At 39.3% G+C, this 26,539-nt stretch overlaps 1 protein-coding gene across 2 annotated transcripts in view; it reads right to left on the bottom strand.

Moving 5' to 3' along the window:
• The window catches only part of LOC126871051 (uncharacterized), a 223,547-nt gene that overhangs the window by 44,512 nt on the left and 152,496 nt on the right, over window positions 1–26,539 (bottom strand). For both annotated transcript variants that reach the window (XM_050629412.1, XM_050629413.1), the window contains exon 4: window positions 11,887–11,990. In XM_050629412.1, coding sequence (XP_050485369.1) covers window positions 11,887–11,990 — 104 coding nt within the window. The remainder of the gene's footprint in view (window positions 1–11,886; window positions 11,991–26,539) is intronic.

Below are 26,539 nucleotides of genomic sequence, written 5' to 3'. Positions count from 1 at the left end.
TCGAACGCGATACTTCATTTTCAGCCTTGAATCATCCTGTGAATCCGCGTTTCGTTGGAACGAGCGCAAACTCGATCCTTGGATATCGATTCACAGTGTGTTTTAACGAGTTTGTGCTTCGAAAAAGGACAATGAGAAACTCGATGGTTGTTAACTACTTTCAACGTCGTCTTAAAATACCAGATATTCGAGATTATTCTGTTATAAAGAATCCACGCTTGACAGTGTAAACACGAGTTCCCCTTTTAATCGATGTACTGTTATGAAAATACGAGGAGAACTGCGCCTTGAAACAGTATATCATAAAATTCAGAAAAATGCCCGTATATCAAGCGTGAAACGGTTGTAGCATTTGAGAAGCATCTCAAATCGCGTCTCACGCAAGAAGAAGAAGAAGAACGCGCTTCGTTTCTTCCAATTCGCGCTATACGTTTGTACAAAAAGTCCGTTGCCTGGTGCACGCATCTTACAGCTAGCGTGCGTCTCTCTTAAATCTTGATTTTTAGACGAAGGCAAAGTTACAGCCAGATATTCCACGCCAGTATCGAGCTACCGTATATCAGACGCGTGCTTCTCTTTCCGTAGCTATTGCCCTTCTTAATAATACGGTTCCATCGCGGTATTTTACATCATACGATCGTATGCGCGGTCATTTCCTTCTCAGTTGTTAATAAAGTAACAGTAGAAACACGACGTGAATCGATTTATCGAAAGCTGTTGGCGATTGAAAAAAGCGAAGAAAAAAGACGTCCGAGAGAAGCATCCACGGCGGATGTAACGTTTTCAGATATCGTTTGCAGGCGTTACATCTTCACTGGGATGGCCCACGGAACGAGAAATTTCATAGCGCCGAGTGGCGTGACTGGTATAGCGATTCTCTGAGCAGATCCGAGAACGAATGGCAGAATAATCTCGATTATTATCGGAACACCGATTAATGGAAGATTGGTTAATAGAAAATCGAATAACGGTGAAGAAAAGTGGAAAATAAGAATAGATCCATTATATCGATAAACGTCATTATCAAGTGTACCGTATTTAACACGTATTACGTATATTCGATTTCAAATCGCGCCGATCTCGCCGCGCAACGCTTGCAGGTCGCGTGACAGATTTTACACGCGGCTCCTCTTCCTATCTTTCATTGATAAATGACCGCCACGCCGCGTAGCGCCGTCCGTGTCAGGGATACGTATGAATTAGGAGATAGGCGGAAAGCAATAATTAGAAAATCTGTACGACTGCCGGCAAACGGAACTCCATTTTTTCCTTTAGTTTAATCGCTGACCAGCTGGCAGGGTGTAACGACAGATATAGCTGTTTTAATTACAAGGCAGCGATACCTCGTAGAAACAGGTTAACGCGCGTTTATGTCTACAGCTCCTTCCAGACGCCAGTGGATATTTAAAAATACTACGTATGTAGATCTTGATTTAACGGAGATTGCTACGTATCTCTGATTACGAATTTGTAACCCAGTGACAAAGTTTAAACGCGATGCCCCCCGTTCTTTCTTTATGATAAAATAGATAATGTACGTACGATGCGAATGGAATATGAAATTACTCGCTTGTGAGTATTTCACAAATTTCGAAGACATTGGAAGTCGCGATTTTCGGATCAAGTACCGATGCTTTTTCCTTACCCTTTTGGACATTCAAAAGATATCAATAAAATTGTTGGAACACGACGATATTAATCTTATACAGACACCTACACAGGCATTTGAACAGGACACTTACACAGGTCATACTCGCTACTGTATAGACAGTGGGGTTGAAAATCTTTTAAGGGTCATTACGTACAGTCAGTCTGAGAGTAACTAGTCAACTGTCAACATTCCATAACGCTCACTTATATTTTTTGTAATTTTGTTTAATAAATATCACATAATATTATTTCAACATAAACATCGTGTCTTCCACGGATTATTAATCTTAACTTCAAGATTAAATTCTAACAAAAATTAGTCGTACGGAAGCAATTAAGTAAGCGATTAAGCTAACGTTATTCGTATTTTAAAAGGCATCGCGGATTCATCGCTTATTTTCAAGAGACTCGTATCTTCCAATCTATCCGATTATTTCCGATTATTTCCGTCTTCAACTACTTCGTATTAAAATACTTCTTTTCGCAATCCACGTTTTAGTTATTCAAGCGGATCTTTAAGAGCGGTTTACGATATCGATTCGTCATGGCTTACCATCAGAATGACTGACAGAAACCATCAACTTTATTCAAATACAATGTTGCAGCGAATGTTCAATTGCCAGATCAACGTTCAACCGAATGTTCCACTATCCGATCAGCATCGATTACAAGTAGATTAATGCGACCAGTTTGAACTGCGTTACAGCGGTTGCAATAAAAGAAACAGAATACGAGAATAAGAATGGGATACCGAGGAAAAAGATACAAAAAATTCGTCCGCTGTTTGTATAATTTTTATCTCTTTTTCCCAGTCTCAGTTGCGTTTTTTCCCTTCGTTTAAATCGACGACCAATGTAGAAAATACAAAAGTTCTTTGCAGAATTGCGTTAAAGTTAAAGTCCCTCGAACGCTAATAAGTCGTATAAACAATACCGAAGACATCCGCGATTGATCGCAGCCGGCTCCATCGTTTTACAAAAAGCAGGACCAACTTTTTCCCCGATCCGATACGTTCTTATTAATTCTTAAAATAACTGTCTCTGATTTAGAAATAAAAACAACTTATAAGAGAAACAACAATACGAAATACAATGAAAAATTACCATTGAAAACTTTTATGTGTATGATATACCGCGACTGTTATAGACACGTACGAAACATGTTGAAATTTTATCGCACCACGGTGAGACACGGTTGCGGGGATTATATCGATAAAATTCCAAACTAACGCGAACGTGTATATACGTAGGAATTAGAGGACATTTACCCGCGCGATGAAAAATTGCAAATCAATCGATAACAATCACGTTAAACGCAACTCTATCGATCTCGTTTCCCGATCATGACTTTTCACGTGGTAGAAACTCCGCGCTAATAAATGGTGACAAGGCGGAAAGTTGACATTATAAAATAAACATCGGATAACTGCTTTCACCTTTCAGCGTAATCTCATTAATCCGATCTTCGACGTGAAAGAGAAGCAATAAGAAGAACCACCTTACCTGAGCAGATCGACAAGCATAAAAATCCTAATATCACGTTATCGATCGCGTCAGTGCAAACATCGATTTCTACGCTAATAAGGCCACTTCTTATAAACGAGCAAATATAGGGGAACCAAAGCTTGTTTCGTGAGTCTGTATGGTTCTAGAAGGCGTTGTCGAGGTATATTCCTTCGAGCATCGGCTTCTCCCAAACCGAAAGTATAATTATGTGTTTTGTGTGAGAGAGGATCTGGTAATTACGCCCGAATTTCACGCTCGGCCCTCTTCGACTCTCGTGCGTTCCGCTTCTCCTCTCTTCTCGTCTCTTCTCTTCTCGCCGAGCTGCTACGAGGCAACACGCTCGCGATCAACACGAGAGAATTTATAATCGGAATCATTTAATCCTCCGAAGACACTGGCTCGATTCATTTGTCTCGAGTTTGAAGTTAGGTTACACTTTAATCGAACGATTCACGCCTTCTCCGTCCGGGAATAATTACGATTTATAAGTTTTCCAGCTATATCGGGAATTGATCCAATAGTGGAGACCGTAATTCCATATTTTAACCTGTACGTGTACCCGGTCGTAGGTATTGGAGTAAATTCTTGTGCAAGAAGTCTCGTATTATAGAGATGTGTCGTTATTACGAATGTTTCAGAGCGAACGTTGACTTCTACCGTAGTTTATCGCGCTTTTTGTCTTGCTTCTTTAAGCATTCTGGGTTAATGTAAGATATCAGATACGAAATTATAGGGTGTGTTAATTAGATGTTAATTTAATACATGTATTCATTAAAATGACGAAAGAAGCTATTCGACTGTAAAGCTTTCATTTCTATTTATGAATATTCGGTGAATGTATCCGCATTTTTATTTTCTTCCACGTGGATGTATTATTCATATATTTGATCGATACCGTACTGTTTGCAGTTTATTCCAGCGTTAAAACTAACGAGAGTAACGTAATTAGTAGAGCACGAAATTAAGTTCCATTACAGATATTACGGTAGTAACGCCCATGTACGCTGCTTTTTAACCAATCAACGATTCGTAGAAGAGATATACGCGATGAACCATCGTGTGTCACATGATTCCTATAACTTAATACGCATCACGTAGAAATTGTGCTAAATGTCGTACAGTATATGGGAACCAATGCGTTAAATGTTACGCGTTATACGCGGAACAACGAGTCGACACGCTGCGGTTACCACCAACGTTTGCACATTAACGTCTTTACGGGACCAACGTTCGTGGAAATTCATTGACAAACGAAACAAATTCTTTTTAACAAAACGTTCTCATACTAAGAAGATCCTATATCGTACGATAGTAAATTAAATATAATCCGAGTAATTGGACGTAGATTAATAAATAACAAATTAATAAATAAAATAAAACACTAGTACGTTATATCGAGAGTAATATTTATGCAAAGTAGGTGCCATTATCGGTATGTGAAAATATCGAGCGTTTAAAAGCAAACGTTTACACGAACCTATCTATCGTGTAGTTTAATACGGTGTTATAACGCGGTGCTATTAAAGTTGTGTAAAAAGAATTTGATTACTACACGATTTAAATTAAAATAAAATTAGGACTTATTTATGCGTGGACCAAAAACTTGTATCCTCCGTACATGTATAATCGCCATTAAACGTAGCGATTTCTTGCTATACGACACGAACCTTTATATTCCAATTGCTTCAAGTTGTTTCGATTATCTTCGCTAAAAAAATGACGTAATCGTGATTTTACGTATGACGTTTTCTTTCACGTTGACTATATAATATGTGACGATATACCACGTTATCCGAAGATTTGTCTTTCCTTCTTCATCGATGGTATTCAAAGTTCTATCCTCTTGCTGAAATCTTATTTTCTTAGAAGAAACATTCTCGATGTTTCGGTGGATTGGCAAATGATTCGTCGAGAACGATATATTAGTAATTGAACCTGTTGGACCCATTGAATCGATGGTTTCTTTAATCGACGTTCGACTGCCGTCATCCCTTAATAACTATAATTTATGAGCGAGACCGGTGCCGCGACTTTTCTTACCCCTCGATTGATTCTAGCCGACGGGGATGCCGCGGCAGTTGATTACGAGCGAAATGCTTGTAATTAAGCTAAAATTTCACGGTCGATCGAATCAATATGGCGGTCGTCTTTCGTGCACTTATTACCATGAAATTACGAGGTGCCGGATCTGTGATTATGACATGATCCTTTAAGCGCTTGGAAAATGCGAACACGACGAAGACGCGACCCAGTCGTCGACCGACGGAAAGATTACGCGAGTAAGATATTCTCGTTCCCCCGGCGTTATTATTGAGATGGCGACGTGATCGTTTGACGTAACGCGCGAAAGGATATCAAACGAAGTTTCTTATAAATTTTTAATCGTTTTCAGGGTCTTCGTTCGTTTCAATTAAGATATAGGTTGCAATGTTTAAGACATCCGTAGCAAGATCGAAGAAAAATTCATTAAATACGTATAACTTGTTTTGATAATCTTTTGGCAATTTCTCTTAATGCTTGCGTTTTAAATATATCCACGCGATAAGGTAGCTGTGGCCAATTAAAATCGAATACAAGAAAAATCCGAATTTCGATAACAATAAAGAATTCCAGCATTCCTCGTTACAGCTACATTATCGTGTACGTTCTACCGATAAAATTAAATCCTTGAATTCGAAACCAGTTATTCAATAATATCTCGGTAACGCTTCGCCACAGTAATTACACTCGAACAACTATGTCCGAGAGGTAGTTCCAGAGAAGTCACTCGAGGCAACGATGCTTCTATGAAGAAAGAAGAAAAATATCTATGACCACCTTGCTCGTGATAGCTTGATCTTGGAACTGCGAGTTATCAGAAACGTTGATCTGCGGGTTTCTTACATCGATGCGCGTTTTTCATCGTGCAGCACCCGGCTTATTTGTATACAATAATGCGAAACGTTGTTTACGAGCGCGACGCTGCCTTGTTGCATAAATTCGAGATACCGATCTCTCTGTCGTTCTTACGATCCGTTTTAGATTTGCTCGTACCGGATGTTACGAAGTGTCATCGCTGAAATTTTACCTCGCATGTCGGACTCGTCTCGGAATAGTCGACTACGTTAAAAATCGCCACTGTATTGTTGCTCTCCGAATAAATTTGCATACGTAACCGCTAGTAAACTCGAATCCTACGGACGTACTTTTAAATTTATCGATATTACTTGTTCCGAGATGACTATCACGATAACTCGATTAGATTTCTACGTAACAACTGTGTTTTAAGGGATAGTTTGTGCGCCGTTTAAATACTCGTCTTAAATGAAAATACACGTTTACCGAGATCGCAATTTTCACGAAGTAAAATCGTATTTGCATAATTGAATTATTTGGTAGAAGAGACTGTATCGTTGTTTATGTACACGTATACTCGTGCATAAACGTATACGAATTGGCGAAAGGAAAGCAAGTTCAATTAGTAGCAAATAGATATAAATTAAACTGGACGTGAAAATGAATTACTCGTGCAAACACCAGTTGTATTTAGCTCGATCTTTCTCGACATATAGTTTACACGTAGCCTTTATTCCTTACGAGCCGTATAACTTGATGTTTTTCTCTCATTGCCGAAACTTAAATCTATATGTATATCGCAATCTTTTTACGAGCTTACTCGATATCTTCGATTATGGACTTGAGAGATGGTCAAGGTATCTCGACATTGACATTTCGGGATAAACACTTGATCGACCGTGTGAGAAATGGCGCTTGTATTTTGGTCAACGTTTCCTGCACATTGACGTCTACTTGTTCAGGGCAGACCTGAAACTGACGGTTCTATAGCCGACTGTCTCCATTTATACTGCGCGATGTTTCGGTTGGCCGATCAAACCGATGACTCAACTCGGAAATTCTAACCAGATGCTCAACCCGGAAGATCTTACCGGAATTCGATTGGCCAATCAAATTAAACGACTTCCGGTAATATCTTCCGGGTCGAGCATCCGGTTAGATCTTTCGAGACGAATCATCGGTTTGCTCAGGCAATCGAAACATCCCTCGATATAAATGGAGACAGTTGGGATTTGAAACCCTCGGTTTCGGGCTTGCCCTAAACCAGTAGACCGCGATGTTTACGAACCGTTGGCCCAGAATGCCAGGGCAAAGTCCAAACACGGTTGCTTATTCCGAAAAGTCAATATCGATAAATCTTCAAATATATCTACTCGTTAGGATCTTCGAGTTTGCACTTGCAATTTTTCAGCTAATAGCCTCTCATTTTATCCAACTATCATTCTATTGTCCATTTACTCCTATTTCTGATAATAATTTCCTAAGATATAGATATATTAATAATTTTACTCGGATACGACGAGCTTTTCCAGCTGCGCACGACAAGTACGAATTTTCTGTTTTTTTAATTCGGTTATGCGAATCGATCTTCGTCGCTTTGTCGATCCTCGTGGAATGCACAGCCATTAAAGATTAAATACCGATAAAGAAAATAAACGATCGAATAGTAACATGATTTTTGACAGGCGATCGACCACGATAAACGACAGAAACGACCAACTACAAATTTATCCTTTTATCCCCTCCATTCGCAAACAGAATTTCAACCGCTTGACTTATCAGGTGATAGGTACTAATTGCCGCGAACCTATTTGCTTATCGTTTGCCCTGTCCATTATAGGCTAATTAATAATTTGGCGATAATGATTCGCGAGATTGTCGCGTAGGGCAGGAATGCTAATTCGTTCTGGAATCGGGTCTCGATCGTGGTTCCCGCGTCGTCGCGTCGCTTTCGATCGGGCGAAAATAGCAGGTACTCGCGGTGCAGGAATTACGTCGTGCACGGTTTACCTGACAAGCCAGCCAAACAGAACATTAATCCGTTACCGGCCGCGTACCAACACCAATGAAATGTTTGCCTAGCTGCTCGTGTTATGTAGATTAGTTATCAGATACACCGGTCTCGAGTTCGCGTTGGAACTTGGGTGCACTATTCGATCCCTCTATGCACAGTGCCCCGCTGAGAATGTAAATTGGACATCCGTGAATTTATCGCGGTTCGCCCTGTGATTTCTTCATTGCGAATCCCTTTGGGTAGACTCGCAACTTTCAGAGAGTCGCGCGATCTCGAATTACGTGCAAAATCAATTGCTACCTCGTCTCATCGTTGTTCGCGGTGTTTCTTCCTTTATCGACCTTCGTGTTGGAACACCAACGACGAAAGGCAAAAGTTGCCGCCACGGAGTTATCGTAACGAGAGTTCAAAACGAATGCGATTTCTGTTAGCGTGAATTTTGATAAATTCCAGAGAAACGAACGCGTGGGAATTGAGCTAACTGTCGGAAATAGGTAGCTGTACTTTATCTTATACGCGATTACGCGAATCGATCGGTAAAACTATATTTACCATGTTATCCTGTTCAACGATAGCGATAATACAGGTTGTTGATAAGAAATACGTCGATCTTGTATTTGAATTTGTAGAGTTTGTAGAACGAATAAAGTAGAAAAATATTTGATCGATAAATACTATGGCGTCTACAGTAAGAAAAATATATTTTACGTAAAATCCTTTTGATACGTTTTCTTCGATACCTTCTCTTGAAATGTTCCAAGTACGTCTTACACATATATCATTGCTCGAAACGTGAATTCATTTCTCAAATTCCATATCTTATTAATCAAAAAATGTAAAAACATGAAAACTCGAATCAAACCGGTAATTCCAATACCACGCTTGCCCCTTATCAATTGAACCTGTTCCGCAAGCTGCTCCAGTTCATTGTCCATTCCAGTAATCGCCATCATCGATCTCCGGCAAACGTTCGTAACCAAAAATTCTTACCGTGCTAACGACGTACCTACAAAGTCTGTTATCGAAAGAAGAAGTTAAAGGATGAAAGTTTGCATCGAAAATCGGCCAGTCATATGAGTAATGGAGCAGTCCTATCGAACAGACAGCGGATACTACGATCCCCGACATAGTAACAAATCCACGGGTTGGTGATGGTGTGTCCGTGATTGCTAGCATGCAGATACGCGGCGGTCTTTATTAGCTGAAACATCCATCCAAGTACATTCCGAGAGCGGACCGACTAGATGTACGATACGATTTTGTTCGATGTTTCCATTCCTGATACGGCTCGAAACGTACCAGACCACTTTAATGAAACGCGCTTTTTAACGAGACTAGCTTCGAGTCTGGAGACGTTTACCACGTCTTTATTTCAATCTCCTTTGCCTCTTCGATCAGTCTGCTTAATCGTCGAGCGTCAAAGACCTCTTTGAATTCTCGTCCTTGTCACATAGTTCTAGCTTCGATAGTTATATGTACAGGGTGATTCGCGCAACAGGGACAAATCACGTGGAGTCGTTAAGTTGCGATTGAATCGATGGAACAAACTTTAACGAGTGGTAATATTAGCCCGGTAAATTCAAATCTCGAGGAAACGGTATTTATCTTACGTACGCGTCGATCTAATAGAAAAGACGTTAGAGAGGACGAATGGTTCGAGATGGATCAACGATCGATATTTCGGTGTACAAAGGAATGTGCACAATGCGTATATTTGTGCACAGGATGAGTCGTCGTTCCACCTAAATTACCTGTAAATTGTTCGCCACGTGAAAAACATTGTTACGCTATCGATGGACGCTGCACCTGCTTTTTTATTCAAACAAATCTTAATGCTACCGTTTACACGAGAAATTACACGAGAAATACACGCGTATTATTTGCATGTGATGTATGTTAAATGGTGGAAATCCAGTCCTTCTCGAGTCGTTTCTCCTTATCCTCTGACATTTTCTTTTAACTTTAAGCAAAAAGGAAATGTTACTTGTATCAATTCTGTGAATCACCCTGTACAAAGACGGAAGAAGAAAGAAGGGAAGAGAGAGAGAGAGAGAGAGAGAGTTGAGCGCCGTCGAAACGGTACACGAAGACTACCTCGGACCGCGTTCCGTATCTTACGCGCATTGCACACTATCACGATGTACGTCCAGTTTGATTTTGTGTCGCTCGCATATCAGCTGGTTTTAATCAACGGTGCTAGGTCGTTCTCCACGCTCTAGATTACACTGGAATTCGTGACGTTAAGTCGAAATTATTGTTCGCTCGAGTGTACCTGCACTGTCAGCTTGTTTGATTAAAGGGTGTTCGCTGGATGAAATACCGGCGATTCGAGTATACAGTTTCGGTTTCGTCCTTTTGCAACGATAAACATTTGTGCACAGTTCGCTGGATGGTAGGCGAAATTGCTTCTTAAAACTTATTAAATGTCGTTGGTTTAGTCGATCGAAGTTCGATACCTATCCGTGTGTCCGTGCTTTTATCCGTGTATTCTATATTCGGAAATCTGCGTTTACGCGTTAAGCTCGGATATCGTTTTGCAAATTGTAGTCTCGTCCGATATCGCTTTATGGTATGGTATCGAGTGAGATACGGTTAAAGGGGAATCGTAAACGTTAACAGATTTTTGCCACGTCTCTAATTTTAAGTCGACAAATGTGTAATATTAAGATTCGTGGTAAAATAAGAAGAACGAAGAGAATATACGTCGCAGGATTCGGATATAGGCCATCGCCATTAATCCTGCTTGAAAGATCTCATCGTTCTATGTTCTACGTTCGATAGCTTGGAAAATGGTGTGAAAGGGCAACGTGAACCTCGTTTCGACGAACAACGAAGAATGAGCTGAAATCGTGGCAATTAATCACGGGAGAAAGCATCAATTTCCAAGGTTGGAAAGAATTCGAAGCATTAAGTCCGGATGGTTTATATGTACCGACACTGAAACCTAGCTTTCCTACGAAATCGAATCAAATTCCAATTTCCTTGTTACACGGATGGTCGTGGAAACGCGGCAAAAATCGCCAAAGTAACAAGATTAATCGGTCATTAAATGTATCCTCCTGCGAAATGGTACACAGTCAAGAGTGTATCAACCCCAGGAGAACGCATTCCTTTTGTTCGGTACTAGTTACAGCGACGCGGTGGAAAAAACGAACGAAACAGGGAACGATAGCAGTTAAGGGCTAAACCTGTTTCTCAGGCTCGGCATAGCCGCTCCTGTATTCCGATCAAACGTCATCTACTTTAATTAAGTCTCGAAAACGTTGATCGTGCCGACGACCGCCGATTCGTCTTCTCGTTCACGAATTCGAACGTTCGTATTTATTGCGATCAATCGCCAGGCAAAATGCCACTTTAGATCGTTAGAAAAGTTGGCTCGCGACTGTTATTCGTTTAACCGCCTAGATGTTTAAAAATCGTTCTCTTACAGATATTTGCTTTGCGTCGTTTGTTCCTTGTTACGTCGGTTACGTTTTATCCTCGTTCGACTCGCTCGACTCTACAAAAAGACCACGTAACGGCCAACGAAACTGCCACGAAATTCTTCTACGCGTATTAACTTTAACTCGTCGTTAGCGACAATCGGACCGAAATCGGTAATTGTAAGAGCGCGTTCGTTAACGAAATAAGCAAGTTCACCCGATCGAGATCTATAGCTGGCATCGTACGAGCCGATTTTCTTCTCCCGGCTGCGTTTCTACGATTTAGATGGTAGCGATGGGGTATCACGGAATGGAGAGAAACGTCGCGGCAAGGCGCGGGTGTCGCGTGGCAGCTCGATTTTCTCAGCCGAGGAATGCTCCGACCGCCTGTCGGAGGCGTGCTACGAATCGATTTTATCGAAAGGAAGAGCAACTTTTTCCGACGAATAGCTTGACTTACCGAGCCGTACAGAAGACCACAGGAATCCATGCACAGGTACAGACAGGTCGCAACACCTTGGATCCTCAGTTGACCCCTGGATACAGACGTTCGTTGAAATATTGCTGGAAAATAAAAAAACCAAACGGGTCGATTAACGATTGGCTCATGATGCATTAACGCGAAGTTTCATCGAGTTCAACGTCGTTGAAACGTCGTTGGAATTTAATTTGCTCCGTAATTAGCTCATTTTCTGATCAGATACTTCTTGTTGGCTATGCGATTCAGAATGGATAAAGGGGAAATTAATTTAGTTTGCTGCTAAGGATGACCTATGTGGTGTTCGTTGTTACAGCGGTTATTAGCAGTGATCGATAGCTTGCTTTTTATCGCGATAGATCTTTGGTATATTGTTTATTTAACGAAGCGATCGTTGTTAAACGTTCTTTACCCCAGGATTCGGAAAGAATTTTCGACGTTGATCTTTTTGGTTCCTTGCTACTACCAATTTTCCACATGCCAATCACTTGAAAGTCCGTTTATCCTGTAGCACCGGATGTGCCTGGTACCACCGTACTTGGTCTCCTTTCTGATCCGAGTCTATACAGTGTAATCATTTCCATTTTTCCTCGTATGGAAATACAAAGTATATATCACGCGCATTTTTGACAATGCTCCGGCAAAACGACCCACGAGTTTTTCACCTCGAGGTATCGATTATGGGAATTGAAATAACCCAAGGGGCGAGTAATCAAACGTTTTACAAGTTAAAGACGCACAACAGCTTAAATCGCTAGTTATCGATAACATCGCAGAGACATGTCGCAAATAATAACCGTCCCTCCTTTCCTCTATCTACTCCTGCTTTACGATTACATTTGCTGCGTGTTATATCGCAGGTGATCGTTAACCCAGTATATGGCGACTAAAAATCATACTAATAATATTGTTGCCGGTATCGGCGATTTAATTGAACGTCGATCAAGAAAGAAAGTCCCGGCTACTCTTGTGTGGCCCGAGTAAATGTGAAATTATTGTATGGAATTGTCGTGTCGGTGCATGATGCACGCTGTTCCTTTTTCTGTTCCCAACATTTGCTATTATTTATTACGCGTCGCATTTATTATATTTTATTCCTTTTAAACATTGCTCCTACGTGTCTTTAGACCTCACGTTTTAGCGTAATAGAGGCATCGTCTATTGAAACGATCTGTTCCACCTCTTACAATTTGTCATTAACAACGTCGCGACACACAAGTACGCGTAAAAAGCGATATCATTTATAAATGTTACTCGATCTCTTTTAACATTTCTTTTTTTTTTAATGGAACGATCGTGAAAAATTCAACTTTTAAAGAATCCCCGAAAAAGCAACGCACTAGCGATGCGCACGCTTTCTATGCGCGAAGTTTGAGATACACGTTCGAAACTGGAACTTAATCATATGTATCTGTACATCGAGATACCGATTCTATTAGTAAGATGTATATAATCGATGGAAGAAACACAGCGGAGTCGTAAATTAAGGCGCGAACAAGAGCGCGCGCAAATGAACAGAATAAACCAAAACGAAGAAGAACAATCAAACAAGAACTGATTTTCAGTAGCTGAAACGAGAGTATCGATTTTCGTACCGAGTTTAAGTAACGTTTCTAGGACTTACGTTACGAGATTCTCTGCGTGTACGAATCTCATAAAGAAGAGACATTGTTGCGAGGATATCGACATGCAGATAACATTTTACTAAACGAAGAAACCAGTGTACGCGTCATGCGCGTTGTTGATTTACTTTTACGTATCGGATAAACGAAAAGTAGATGCATTCGTTTACCGAAGCTAGTGTTAAATACGTGCGCAAGTAACTCGTGTTTACAGAATTTCATTTACGATTCAAATTACTTTATTCGATTCTAGCGAAATAATATACAGCTCATATTTCAATTAACGCCACGTAACACCCTATTATCATAGCATCGTAATACCGCATATTACACTGTTAAATATCATCAGAGGAGCCTATTTATTGGAACGAAATTTTAATTAATCCCTAATTGAACTGCCGCTAATTGAATCAACTTATCTGAACGTAAACTCCTATTATTTGATGATATTTAATTTATAGATAGTGGAGGGAATTAGCGTGCCTACTCCTACATGTATAAATTCCAGTTACGTTAACTATTCATCTCCCGATCGGAGATATGTATATGGAGTTCTATAAAGTGCACCAGTATCGCATAATATTACAGTATATCAAAAACGAGTCTTTTAATAGCAATTCCTCTCTTAGGAGTAGCAACAAAAAAAAAAAAAAAAAACAAGAGAAGAAAAATATGTTCGATTCTAGAGTCGCGTTTACTGGAACGAAACGGCATACTACGTATGTATATACCTGTAAACGGGTCGTTACTCCATGTAATCGGGTTTTTTAATCGAGTTTCAATGCTAGTCTCCCTCTATTACCAACGCAACGCCTCTAAGCACTCTGCCTTATCTCTTTGACTCGTTCAAGGTGAACGCGATACTGTCGTCGTTACGATTTGACACGCGATCAGAAGCGCGCAGCGTGATCCCGCTCACCTGCGTCCTGTAAATTTCACCAGCGTGTAAACACTCTGCCTCCGAGTTGACCGTGTCTTTTTCTCCTTTCGTTCTTGTTTCGCGTACGTACGATCAAATAAGCTGCTCGTTTTACCCTCTGACAGGAATACACGCGCCAACGCGTGACATATCAGGAGAGTGAGAGTGAGAGAGAGAGAGAGAAGAAAAAATTGATCGTGATCACTAGCGATGGGCTTAAATGCGTCGCAAGTAAGTTCCAAGGTAATTACTTAGTTTCCTTTCCTACTTTTCGCTATTCGACTCTGCTCCTTTTTTTTTTTTTTTAATAAAAAATAAGGAATCGTTAAAAAATCCAGTGCTTACAATTTACCAGAAACGTTGGGTTACTTTTTTGGGGCCAATAGTTTGTGCAAACACGTTGAAATAGACTTGTTAAAACCAACGTTTCTTGGAAATTCGTACATTAAACGAGCTAAATCGAAAAGATATTCAACTTTTGTTTATTTTTACCTGTAAACCCTTACGTATCTCTCAAGGCAGAGTTGAAAAATTTGGTCGTACGATCAAAATTGAGTGATCTCACTAAACCGCGTAACTATCGTATTATACATATTTTAAAAAAAGAGAGAAAATGATACTTTCGAGTAGATTCAAACTCGATCGTTGTATCTTGCAAATATAATAAACAATATGCAAAGGACCTGGGATATTGTATTTAGTTCCGGTTTTTAAGTAGGTACATACATATTGAACTTGATCCCATCGCTAGTGGTGATGTTTGAATGAAATTCAGAAGAGAAGCGGCAAGACAAGTCGAAGGCAGGGAACGGAAGGATGTCGTAAAGTGGCAATTTGTTAATGTAAACTGATGTCTCGAGCGAGCTGCTCTCGTGAAACCCAATCGAAGCGTGTAATTTTTGTATTTTGTTTGTCACACAGTTAGCACACCTCTGACGAGTTTTTATTTTTGAAGAGTATGTCTCGAATGAAAAAGGAAGAGACGAACCAAAGAGGCATATAAGCTCGTGTTTGCTCTACAGATACTTAAGGTTGCGCCCAATCTTTTTATCCTTTGCTTTAATATTTACTTTGTACGTTGCAAATTTCAAATGCATATTGATTCAGCTATCTTTAATTAATTTAATTTATTATCATATTATTATTATAACAAATAAGGCAAAAATAACATGAGAAACGATGCAGGCATTACATTAATCGTACCGATACGTATGCTGCTAATGATAGCGTAAATAATTCTTCTCGACATATCAAAATCGCTGCGAAAAAGATTATTAATTAAAAATTTCGTCGCTCATCGTGTAATCATGATCTCGGTACCTGCTACGGTATATTCCCTGACATTTATTTATCGTGACGTAATACGACTCGAGTAACTCGGGCAACCATTCCGCGGCAACTTTTTAATTACTCGTAATCAGAATCACAATCGAAGGAAGAGACAGAGGGGCGAGAAAGGGATAGAAGTTGAGATGAAAGTTACGAGAGAAGTAAAAAGACATAGACGCGATCCGATCGAAATTGTCGAATTCTAAATAATCAAACCGTTATTTCTTCATCGTATCAAGGACCGACGACATTTAATACGTGACGAACGACGACAAAACCGACCTAAAACTGGCATAATGCAACCCTCGTTGGGTTCTCAGCGCTGCTTATGAATTAGTAATCTCCAATTATGCCATTGATCTTACACATTTCGGTGTATTTTTATGTTTTTCCTTAACAGAGTTTTTATCGTTGATACGATGCGATTGGTGTGTTGGACAGGATGCCAATGGATTGTAAATCCGTTTCATTTATTCAAAAATATACCAGTTGTTCGCATAATGACCCGCTTTTTGCTCGCTTCGCGAGGCAAGCGGACGTGTCCCTAGAGACAATTAAGCAACGACCCGTTTCGAATAGAAATTAAAGTACTGCTCGTTTGGTCGCCACCTCGAGAAATCGACGATCATGTGATTTCTTGACCAGGACCGTTATTACAGCCACGCGATCCACGCATTCGACAGAAAAAATCCGAAGATTGTGGCTCGTGATTGTATAAATGGAATTATTGATGGTTTGACATGGTAACGGGTGTTATTGACGCCGAGGTGCAGCAGGATCGATGCTACGGAACCTGGTAGTTGGAGGTTTGATACAGGCAATGGACAGAATTCTAAAATTAGCGTTATAAGGATAGAAATAGCAGGCTTTTAAAAGCTGTAAATTTGCAAACACGGTAAACTCGAAAGCAACGAGCGTAATGCAACGAGTTGAGAAATTGCACGGGGCATGGACAGAATAGTAACAGTAAGGTTAATATCATGAGAGTAAAAATGATAGGTTCGATAGATAGTGAGTTGTAGTTTCGATGTGTTGAGAAATTAAGACAGTGGCGTTAGGATTAAGATATACAGTGATAATAAATTTTCCAAAAATATAATCGGATATTAAAACAACTTTCAATTTGAATTATATCTTGAAATTCTTATTTCGAAGCATCTACGAGAAATTGAACAAAATTGCATGATTAAATATGGCAGGTACGAAAAGGTCCAATTAAGAAATTATACCTATGTCTATAAGTGGTATAAAGGTTTTTGCGTAAAAAAATATTTCGCACACGAGTCTATATCTCCCAAGCCCGTTTCAAAAGAAATTAAAAAAGGAGTAATTTATTTTATAATTTAATATGGTTGTATAAAACGTTCATGAATATATTTATTAATATTCGCTGGATATTTATCGGATATTTATTCGAGAGTCTTTGATAAAACAAAATAGTAAACGTACCGAACTGAATATATAATACGTCGATTCATTTAACAACCGAAACGTACGCTCCAATTCCGCCGGTACAATCAGCAAACCAATTTCATTCTCCAATTACAGAACATGCAAAATTTCGCCGTTGCGCGCATATATTATCCAAAGAAAATTCATTTTTACGGATTATACGGATAAATAATATTCCAGATGCCTCATAGCGATCGAAAGTACACTGTCATTATTCAAATTACAGTGCGGTTAGTTTTTGCCATTTTTATAGATTCTTGCGCGGTAGTGACGACAGCCAGCTCTGCCTGCTTCCGTTCTCGATACTGGCCAATATTCCAGTGTTAAATGTTTGCTTCGAGTGCGTTTCAGCGTATTATATGTAAGCTTATCCAATGATCGTGCGTGGGTACACGTTCTTTAACGTACACGCGAATTATAAGCTTTCTCTATTCTTATTTCCAGATCAGTTGAAATTCCTTTTTTTAGATATTAATTTATGGCAGGCGGCAAATCAATCTAAACCGTACGAGATATTTACAAAAATTTGCCAAACGATCATTTAGAAAAATTATACGTTATTCTTTGGTAAATTAGCGTGGTGAAATTTTACGCGAGAATCTTACGCACGATTGAGAGGTCTGTTCCACTAGGTAAATGGACGAAGTAGCCCGTATCGACAAAAAAGTATAAGATTAACTTGCTCGCAGCTAGAACAATTAAGTCTATGTCTTCGGTACCACAGCCAAATGGACGGATTAGCAGCCGTCGGTGCAATTTATCCTGCTTGTCACTCTTTCGTGATTGCTAACTTGGGGGTTGAAGCGCGGTTGATGAGATAGGTAGGTTCGAGCTGACATCCGAGGTTCTCATCGCTGTCTCTGGCACGTGTGAACATTCGAAGAGAATTTTTAAAACGTTCGATTACAATGTTTGTAATCTAATTCCAATTTACTGTTGTTTATGTCATCTTCTCGAAATAAATGAACTTGTGGAAGTAAGTCATTGGTTTCTTGAAAAACGAATATTAATCCTGTACTATGTAATGAGATTAACGAGTCGATTAATTTGGTTTCGAAGAGACTCGTATTATGTACTACTCGATAATGATTTAAGGATCCGTAACGTTTCGCATTGACACAATTATTTACGGTACGATTATTCGATACTTTGCTTGAAATATCCTTTCAAGTCGTTTCAAGCGAGTCGTCTGATCGATCGTTTTAATCAACGGGAACAAGTATAGGAAGAAGGATATTTGAAATTGATAGATTCACACCGATAAAGCGGTCACGAGTTGCTTGGCATCGAGTAACTTGACAAATCTCGACGAGATTTAAGATACTGATCTGCTTAAAACTCTTTATCGATGAGTCTACCGGTCGAACCACACTTTCACCGCTCCTACCTTTCCTCTCCTCGTTTCTCCTTCCTGTCTCGCGTCAATGTGCCACAGCGAGTACCGGTGTACACTTATTACGCGAAATTAATCGATCTAACAAAAGAAAAGCGTGGCATTGTATCGTTGACAAGTTTCTATCCGGTGCGATGATGAAATGTTTACGAAGTATGGCCAACAAGAGTCGGCTGACTCAGCGCGTGTCGCCTCGCGATTAATTCAATTTCGCCCTGATTCCATCGTGACCACATAAAAACCGGCGGGACCGTGATTAATTCCCGCGGCCAGAATTGCCGCTGAACAAAAACTGGTAACCGATATATTATTCGTAATTTCGTGAGAATGTGTTGTCCTCGGATACGCGATAGCCTTTTTTGCCTGAAAAATTATTATACAACGAAGGGAAACACCAGCTAAGTTTCCGCGTATACTTCTTGCTTTATTTTATTCGACTATGGCGATGGATTTTAATGAATTACTTGGTAAAATTGATCTTCAATTGGTAATTTAAAACGAAAGAATGCTCGATTATTCGTGTAAAAATAAACGAGGCAGCAAAATACAGGCATGGACGTTGCTCCGTCCGTGTAAAGTAAGAACAAGTAAAGCGCGTCGTGTTTCTCGAATTTGTACGTGATTGATCGTGACGAAGTATCTTTGGAATTACAAGCGGATACATACGTACATATATGTGTCGTGCTAATATGTTAAGAGCGGAAGAAGAAGAGCAATAAGTTTCGAACGCTTCGTTTAACGCGATAATAATTGAGCATTCGATGAATCTACTTACGGGCTCGAAGATAGAAACGGATAATAATATATAGAGATCGTTCGTTTTATATTATGTTGTAACGCGACAGACAGGAATAGCGCAATAATCGAGCGTCAAACAAGCATTAAAGCGTGTCTCATTTCAATCCAACCTTCAATAATTCTTACTTAGATTGTCAAGAAGCGGCGCACTTAATAAGTTGCTTGTTCGGTTGATCAGCGAAATGGACGAGCCAAGTTTTTATGAAGTTTTCGAACTTAAGGAAGACCGAATGATATCAAGTGTTCTATTGGGTCATTGAAGCTGTTGAGCAATCAACTTCAATTGAATGACTATTAGATGCTTTACTTTTTAGCATACCTATTTACAGCCGTTTATGAACTGCAAATTTATGTATTGGGACTAAGCATTTCTTCTGTAGGATGTTTCGTAACGCGAAGAACTTTTTGCAATTTAGTGCATAAAATGTAAGTTTATCAAGGAAACGATATTAAGTAATACAGTGGAAAAATTGAGCGATAAACGTAGGCTAAGGAATAATATTCCTCCCTACGAGTTTATTCCTTGGAATATAAAGAAAAATTTGTATACGATCAAGCTCGATAATCGATACGTGGTTTTGAACGAATGTAAATTGTGCAAGTTTTGTTAAACGAGCGATAGATTAAAAATCTTGTTATACGATAAAATAATATGTTAAATTTCTAAGTATTCTGCGTATTGTATGTATGGTAACGATTGAAGATCACAGAAGGAGAAGAAAAATAAATCACATTTTTCATGTTTTGGACAGGAGCAATTTTACAGCATAATATTTTGTCGATTAATCTTTTATTTAGTTTTGATTTTCCACACATCTTTACCACTCTCTGGAATGTTTAAAAAATATCCACAGTTATAACATTATGCCATTGTATCGTTACGAAACTTCGTAATCCAAGTCGAATAATTACACTGCGAATACTTATGTAAATTTATATTTTCGTGAATATAATTAAAAATATGGGACTGTGATAGAAAATTGCTTCGTCCTACTAAACAGTGCAACGAATACCCTATTTCGGATATTTCACGTATATGTACATATACGATTACTGCTGCAAATAACAATAAATAACAATACTTCGTAGCAAAAGAGAAAAATTGTTTTAATTTATTCCCGACAGGGTAAAGCAACGTCTAAAATAACGCGTATCTGCACCGTGGCTACAAAACAAAGTTCGACGGCTCTCATACGCTGAGAGGAAAAAGAAAAACTAGAGAAAATAGCACGTATACGTACACCTTCGCCGATGTTTGGTGTCGATAAACGCTTGGAAGACGAAGTGACATGTCATATTCTCCGTCGTTACGGACGAATCGGTGAGGAGCGTGTGAAACGATGCAGAGAATCAATTGGAACGTTGCTGTTCGTTAAAGCCGCGGGTCATTAACGCGGCGTGACGAGGCGCGTGACTAATCCGCGTGCCTCGCCAGGAGGAGGATACTACAGAGTAGCGCAGAGAGCGCTTATTTCGCCGTGAGCCTATCGACTGAATTATTATTGAAGGGACAGAGAGACGCTGGCAACGCACAGGATCCTGTCGTCTTATCGGTCACCACGCTAATGACGTGGTTAATTTACCAGAGAAAATGCGACACACTCCTTGTAAAATAGCTCGCTTGTTACGGGTTATCGGTGCGTTCTTTAGAACGTTGTTTACAGCGTTCTTTATGGTATTGTTGGCGACAAGTTGAGATTTTTTAATGCAAGTCGATACGCGTTTCGTAGATCCGGAGAACAGTATAATTAGAGGAAGTTTGACGATCCATCAGATTAATCGTCTACCTTGTACCTTCGTTTTTGTAGAACACAGAATCGAAAATTGCGGAAGTACCTCGTATAGCAGAAGCTACTTCTAGGAAACAATTTTGATACAAATCGGTCTAAAAATTGGGGTCAATCTATACGTAATATGGAACTTTTAATTTCTGTGTATAATACGAAATTAGCGGGAAACAACGAGCTTGTAAATCTACCACGACTTATCGACTTCCGTGTTATCAAACGAAAGGAAAATTTTGAATGTCAACGTCGTAAAAAGAGTATAGTAGAATTTTTATCTACGTCGGCTTACTTGAAACGTCATAGATTTTTAAAATTGTTAAGAATCTTCAAAATATGCTTAGGTCTCTTTTCTTATCTAGAAAAAAGAAAGAGGAAAATAATGTCGAACACTATATGTACGCTTTCAACGTGCACTTACGCTCGTAACACAGTTTCAAATAGCACAGTGTTGGAAAAAATGCCAGAAGAGAGTCTCGTCGATAAGTTGGAGGTATCCAAAAGAGCGAGTTACCGTGAGATACACTCTGTGTTAAAAAAAAAAAGGTGAAATCAGAATCGATCGATTTACGATGTTCCGATACGACACGTGATTATCACCTTCTAATTTGAGCGGTCAGAGATGCTTATAATTACGCTGGAATCTCGTGGTAGATCCTAAAAGGAAACCAAATAAAACGAAGAAAGAAAGAAAGGAATCGAGAGGTCTTTAATCTACTTTTTCCAAACCGTGAGAGAAGCTTTCAAAGAATCCCGCGATTAGCATAACGAAATTTACAACTCAGGATTACTTAATCCTCGAAACTTTATCTACCTTGTTGTCTCGATAATCCTTTTGGTCCCGCTTTAATTAAACGACACTTATATGCGTGGAAGGGATAATTAGAATTTATTGGTTTTTAGGAAACTTGGTCTGTAATCGGTTCTAAGAAAGATGCGATACTGTATTTCAACCGGTTACTTTCCCACAGATTTTGTAAAAATTCTTTCGATCGGAAAGGTGTTAAGCGGATTTCAACTCGATACGTACTACTAATTATCGTCGACTTTTTCTCTCTATACCGGCTTGCAGAGTAATTTGCAGTAAGGACAAGCAGATACCGAGACGAGAATATACGTCAGGAGGCACACAATGATACGCAGTGTCAAAGATATTGTAATTTGTTAAACTGTCCATTGCCTATACAGACAATTCGAGCCCTTTTTTCCGAATATGCTCGTACACATACAATATTATACGAGTACAGCAGAACCTAGATTATCCAAACTAATTATAATACGCATTCGGATAATCGAAGGAGGAGAATTTTATATGGGAGCAATGAATTTATTTTGGACCATTTTAAAAACGTTAATAATTCGAACAGGAATAAAGATTTTTTAATTAGAATGTTAATTAACGCGTGGATTTTTACGCAATTATACAAAATTTAAAGGTAGGTACCAAGGTGCAGAGAATTCAAATAATATCCAAAGTATAAAAAATTCAAATTTGCATAAAGATCCGTAGTTTAATATCGGATAACTTTATTCGATTTTTCTTCTTGTTTCCTTAATCGTTCTTATAAAAAACCATCCTCGAATTTTCCATCAATCGGTGTTCTGAGAATGTAGTATGTTTCTACTATATGTACATGTACCCAGAGACATACACATGACAGTGCCTATGTATAAAATATATGTATATAAAAATCAATTCGTATTTTTGTATTAGTCGGAGCCATCGCTATATTATTAAACCAATGTTTCTAATTGTATTGTAATTATGTTTCCCTGTAAAAAGCATCGTATGAGTACTATAATCGTTAAACACGTAATTTCGTGTGCTTTTAATTTCTAAAATAGTTATCCATATCCCTTAAAATTCGCAAAAGAAAAAGGAAGATTCAAAGGATTAAAGGTTTTTAGACCAAAGATTAAGAAAAATATTCAACGCAGTGCCTATATAGTGTACATTCTACACAGGTAGAGTAAAGAATGTAAAAGTTAAGATCAAAGAATCGCCAAGGAAAATTCGCTAATTATTTTATTAAACAAACACAATTTCTTCGAACGACTCCAACGTCCGCATCTTTGTAAAAACAGCCAATATACTCGCATCGTTCACAAATCTTTATCTCCTAAAGCAAATCCAACCCTAAAACACACGCGCGCTACACCAAATATTCGAAAAACTAAACACTTTTATCAAAGACTCGACACCCCACGATAACGCCGACAACAATACACTTTGCGTTGAAACGCTGGAACCTGCAGCTCGCTCAACCAGATTCTCGCATCCTCGGCGAAACCGACCGAAAACGCCTCACCTAAAGGAGATTTAATCTCGAATCAGTTACTTAAACGAGGTACACCTCGTTGCCGCGAATGGGCCGATTTTTAAAACAATTTAGCATAGCCGGCTTCCTTATCTCTGTGATCAAATTAAGCCCCGTATAATCGCGTAGTATGGGCGGGCGCGTGAAATGTCGCTGGCCGAGAATATATGGCGACCGGCTGATTTCCGGCAGCGTCGCGGCATGTAGGTCGTAGCCAATGAAAAACGACCGTCTGACGACCATGGTGCACCGTCGAACACGGTCGTACGGAGAAAGCTCTATCACGAGGAGAAAAACGCCAATTCGTTCGGCGTGCGTCGCGAGCGAACCATAAATATCGACTCGCGCGAACGAGCTAGATCGAAGGGAATAACGCAAGATAAAAAAGTACGGTTTAAGCGTTCCCGGTTCGCGATACGTCATCCGTTGACGGGAAAAACGGTCAATTTCTCTCATGCAATATTCATCAAGTGCTATTATCGTTGCGAGAAGCAACGGTGATGACTTGTGACGACTTGTGACGAAGTTACGACGCCAAGAGAATCGTTCGTTTATTTGCAAGAAAAAGTACCTTTTTACGTTTCATTCGGCGACACAGACTCGTGAAAATATCCGAAATGTCGTAGACGCATTTCACGAATATATGGCGCGTGTTGCGAAACATTTTCACGTTAACGCTTTCATTCTCGACACTCGGCTATCGCTATCGTATCGGTAGAGTTTCAAAAATATAATCGATCGGTTCGTACGATACGTGGTTTTTGTCCTATTCAGGTAAATATAGGCCTTGGAATCGCGATGAACGGCTGTTTTCTCACGACACACGCCCGGAAACGCATCGTGACCATCCCTCCGACGTGCCATCAAATTGAAATTAATGAACATACGGTTATCTGTGTTTTATCCTGTTGATTTATTGCGCTTCTGCGGCGAACCAGCTATGATGGGGCCTCATTACCGGCGCATTGTCGCGCGAACTTCTCGTTTGACCGCGCGATTCATCGAGAATATTGCCGCCGGATGATGAGCAATTTTACGAGAACTTTCCGGAGATTGATTTGCGACTGTATTCGAGTATAATTGCGCAACGATCGCTCACTAGCTGTTGATGTTCGATTGTTACTTTTTATGGGCGTGGGTCCGCTGTAATTGACTTTGGTTGATGTCGTTTGAACGGAACTCGAAGCTTACCGAGACTCCGCGAAACAATGGTTTGTCCCTTTGCTCCAAGTAATTTATTTCACGTAAGTCTTCGCGCGAGACATTAAGCAGTGATTTGTTTCGATTACTAAACATCATAACAGATGCGAGATTAACAAGAGTCGGCAATTTACTTACAACGTTTACAGCTAATTCAAACGAATTAAAAGAGTAAGTTCTCGTAATTTAAGGTAATGATAGGAAAATTTTCAAGCACTGAAAGTAGAAGTACTTCTTACTGATTAGTAGTGCATATACGTTTGTTAAATGCAATCTAGAACTCCTACCACTTGCTATTAGATGTAATTGAGTGGGTGAAAACGCCTCTTGTACAGTGTCATTCAAGATACTATTTTAAGATACTCTTAATGCATGTACAATTCAATGTAACAGCTAGCCATTACTAGATACATACGATCTTTTCTCATTTTTTAAACCGCTTTTCGGTTCCGGCAACGTAGAATCTGACATTTATGGGGTTAACGGACTCATTTATTTCTCTTTCCGCTATTATATAAAGATTTGTAAACATAATATCGTTGTACGTTGGATATTTTATATCTACCGTACACAACGTCTAAATTTGTCTCCTAAAACACGAAGGTGCTTCTTAAAATCTGTCTCTATTCTCGAAAATAATCGAACGACATTTTCTGTCGTCGCTTCAAAATTTCAATAAAACTCCAATATTTTCTTATCTTGCATCTAACCGGGCGACTCTATTTTTTTCTACCTATCTCCTTCTGTCATAAGACGTTTTAAACTGTTTTTATTCGTTAACGTTTTAAAGTTACAAGTGTAAACACGATACTACTATCGAGTTTCGAAGAAACATGGGATTAAGAATGACACGGTTCAGGCGACAAAAGCACAGGAGATTTCATGCAATATTCATCAACGCGTTTATTGGTACGAGAATATCGCTGGTAATTACTAATGAACCCCCGGAATAAACGTTGGTCGACGATGTGTTGGTAAATTACGAATATCAGCCAAAGTATCGGCAGGCACGACCGTAACTGTATCGACGTTCAAGGAATCGATCGTTGCCCGATATCGTTCGCCATTTCTTTTCCTTTTCTTTTTCACCTTTCTCTTGTCGCATACATTAAACGACGCTACTTCGTTTTTTTCCCATCAGTGCCTTTTTTTTCTTTTCCCGATAGTGGCTGCCTCACGACACGCACATTCTTCCATCTTAATGTTCATTTTGCTCGATTTTTTTTTTGACTTTTGTTCTTTACGCCGCGCCGCGTGCAATAATGTCGAAGAAGCGAGAAAGTGGTTAATCCGTTGAACGGTGTGCTCTTTGAATAAAGATAATGATTATTAATGTTGTAATCATAGTGATAATAATAGGCAATATACGTATCATATGTACATAGCATGTATGTAATGGTAGTAACAGTAGCGATAGCGTTAAGAGCGTCGTGTTTCGTTAGCTCTAAGCAAACAGTTCCTCGCAAAACAGTCAGATTTGCTGAAACATTTTTTCTCGTATTTGCAGAATCTGTATTTACTTCTTCACGAGCGGACATTTACGCAATTTCATGCTGGAGGTAGAAAATTTGGCGAAACGATCTGTGTAATTAGCCACATTTTCGATATTTAGTTTAGGTGGCATTTTATACGAAATTGCATAAATTTCGAAGCACAGAAAGCAACAGGCGGAGTTAACATATTAAGAAATAGTTCAAACGTACAGAAAATAGTAAAATAATGGAATTACAATTGTTTAACACAAAATGAATTTTACGATATAGAAATACAACAATTTTAAGTGTTCGAACGATTTTCAATTTTTTAGCGTAGGAGACGTA

This window comes from Bombus huntii, chromosome 11 (genome assembly GCF_024542735.1).
Source record: "Bombus huntii isolate Logan2020A chromosome 11, iyBomHunt1.1, whole genome shotgun sequence".
Classification (NCBI taxonomy): Eukaryota; Metazoa; Arthropoda; class Insecta; order Hymenoptera; family Apidae; genus Bombus; species Bombus huntii.
Note: the sequence above shows the minus strand (reverse complement) of the source record. Positions and strands in the feature narration are given on the sequence as shown.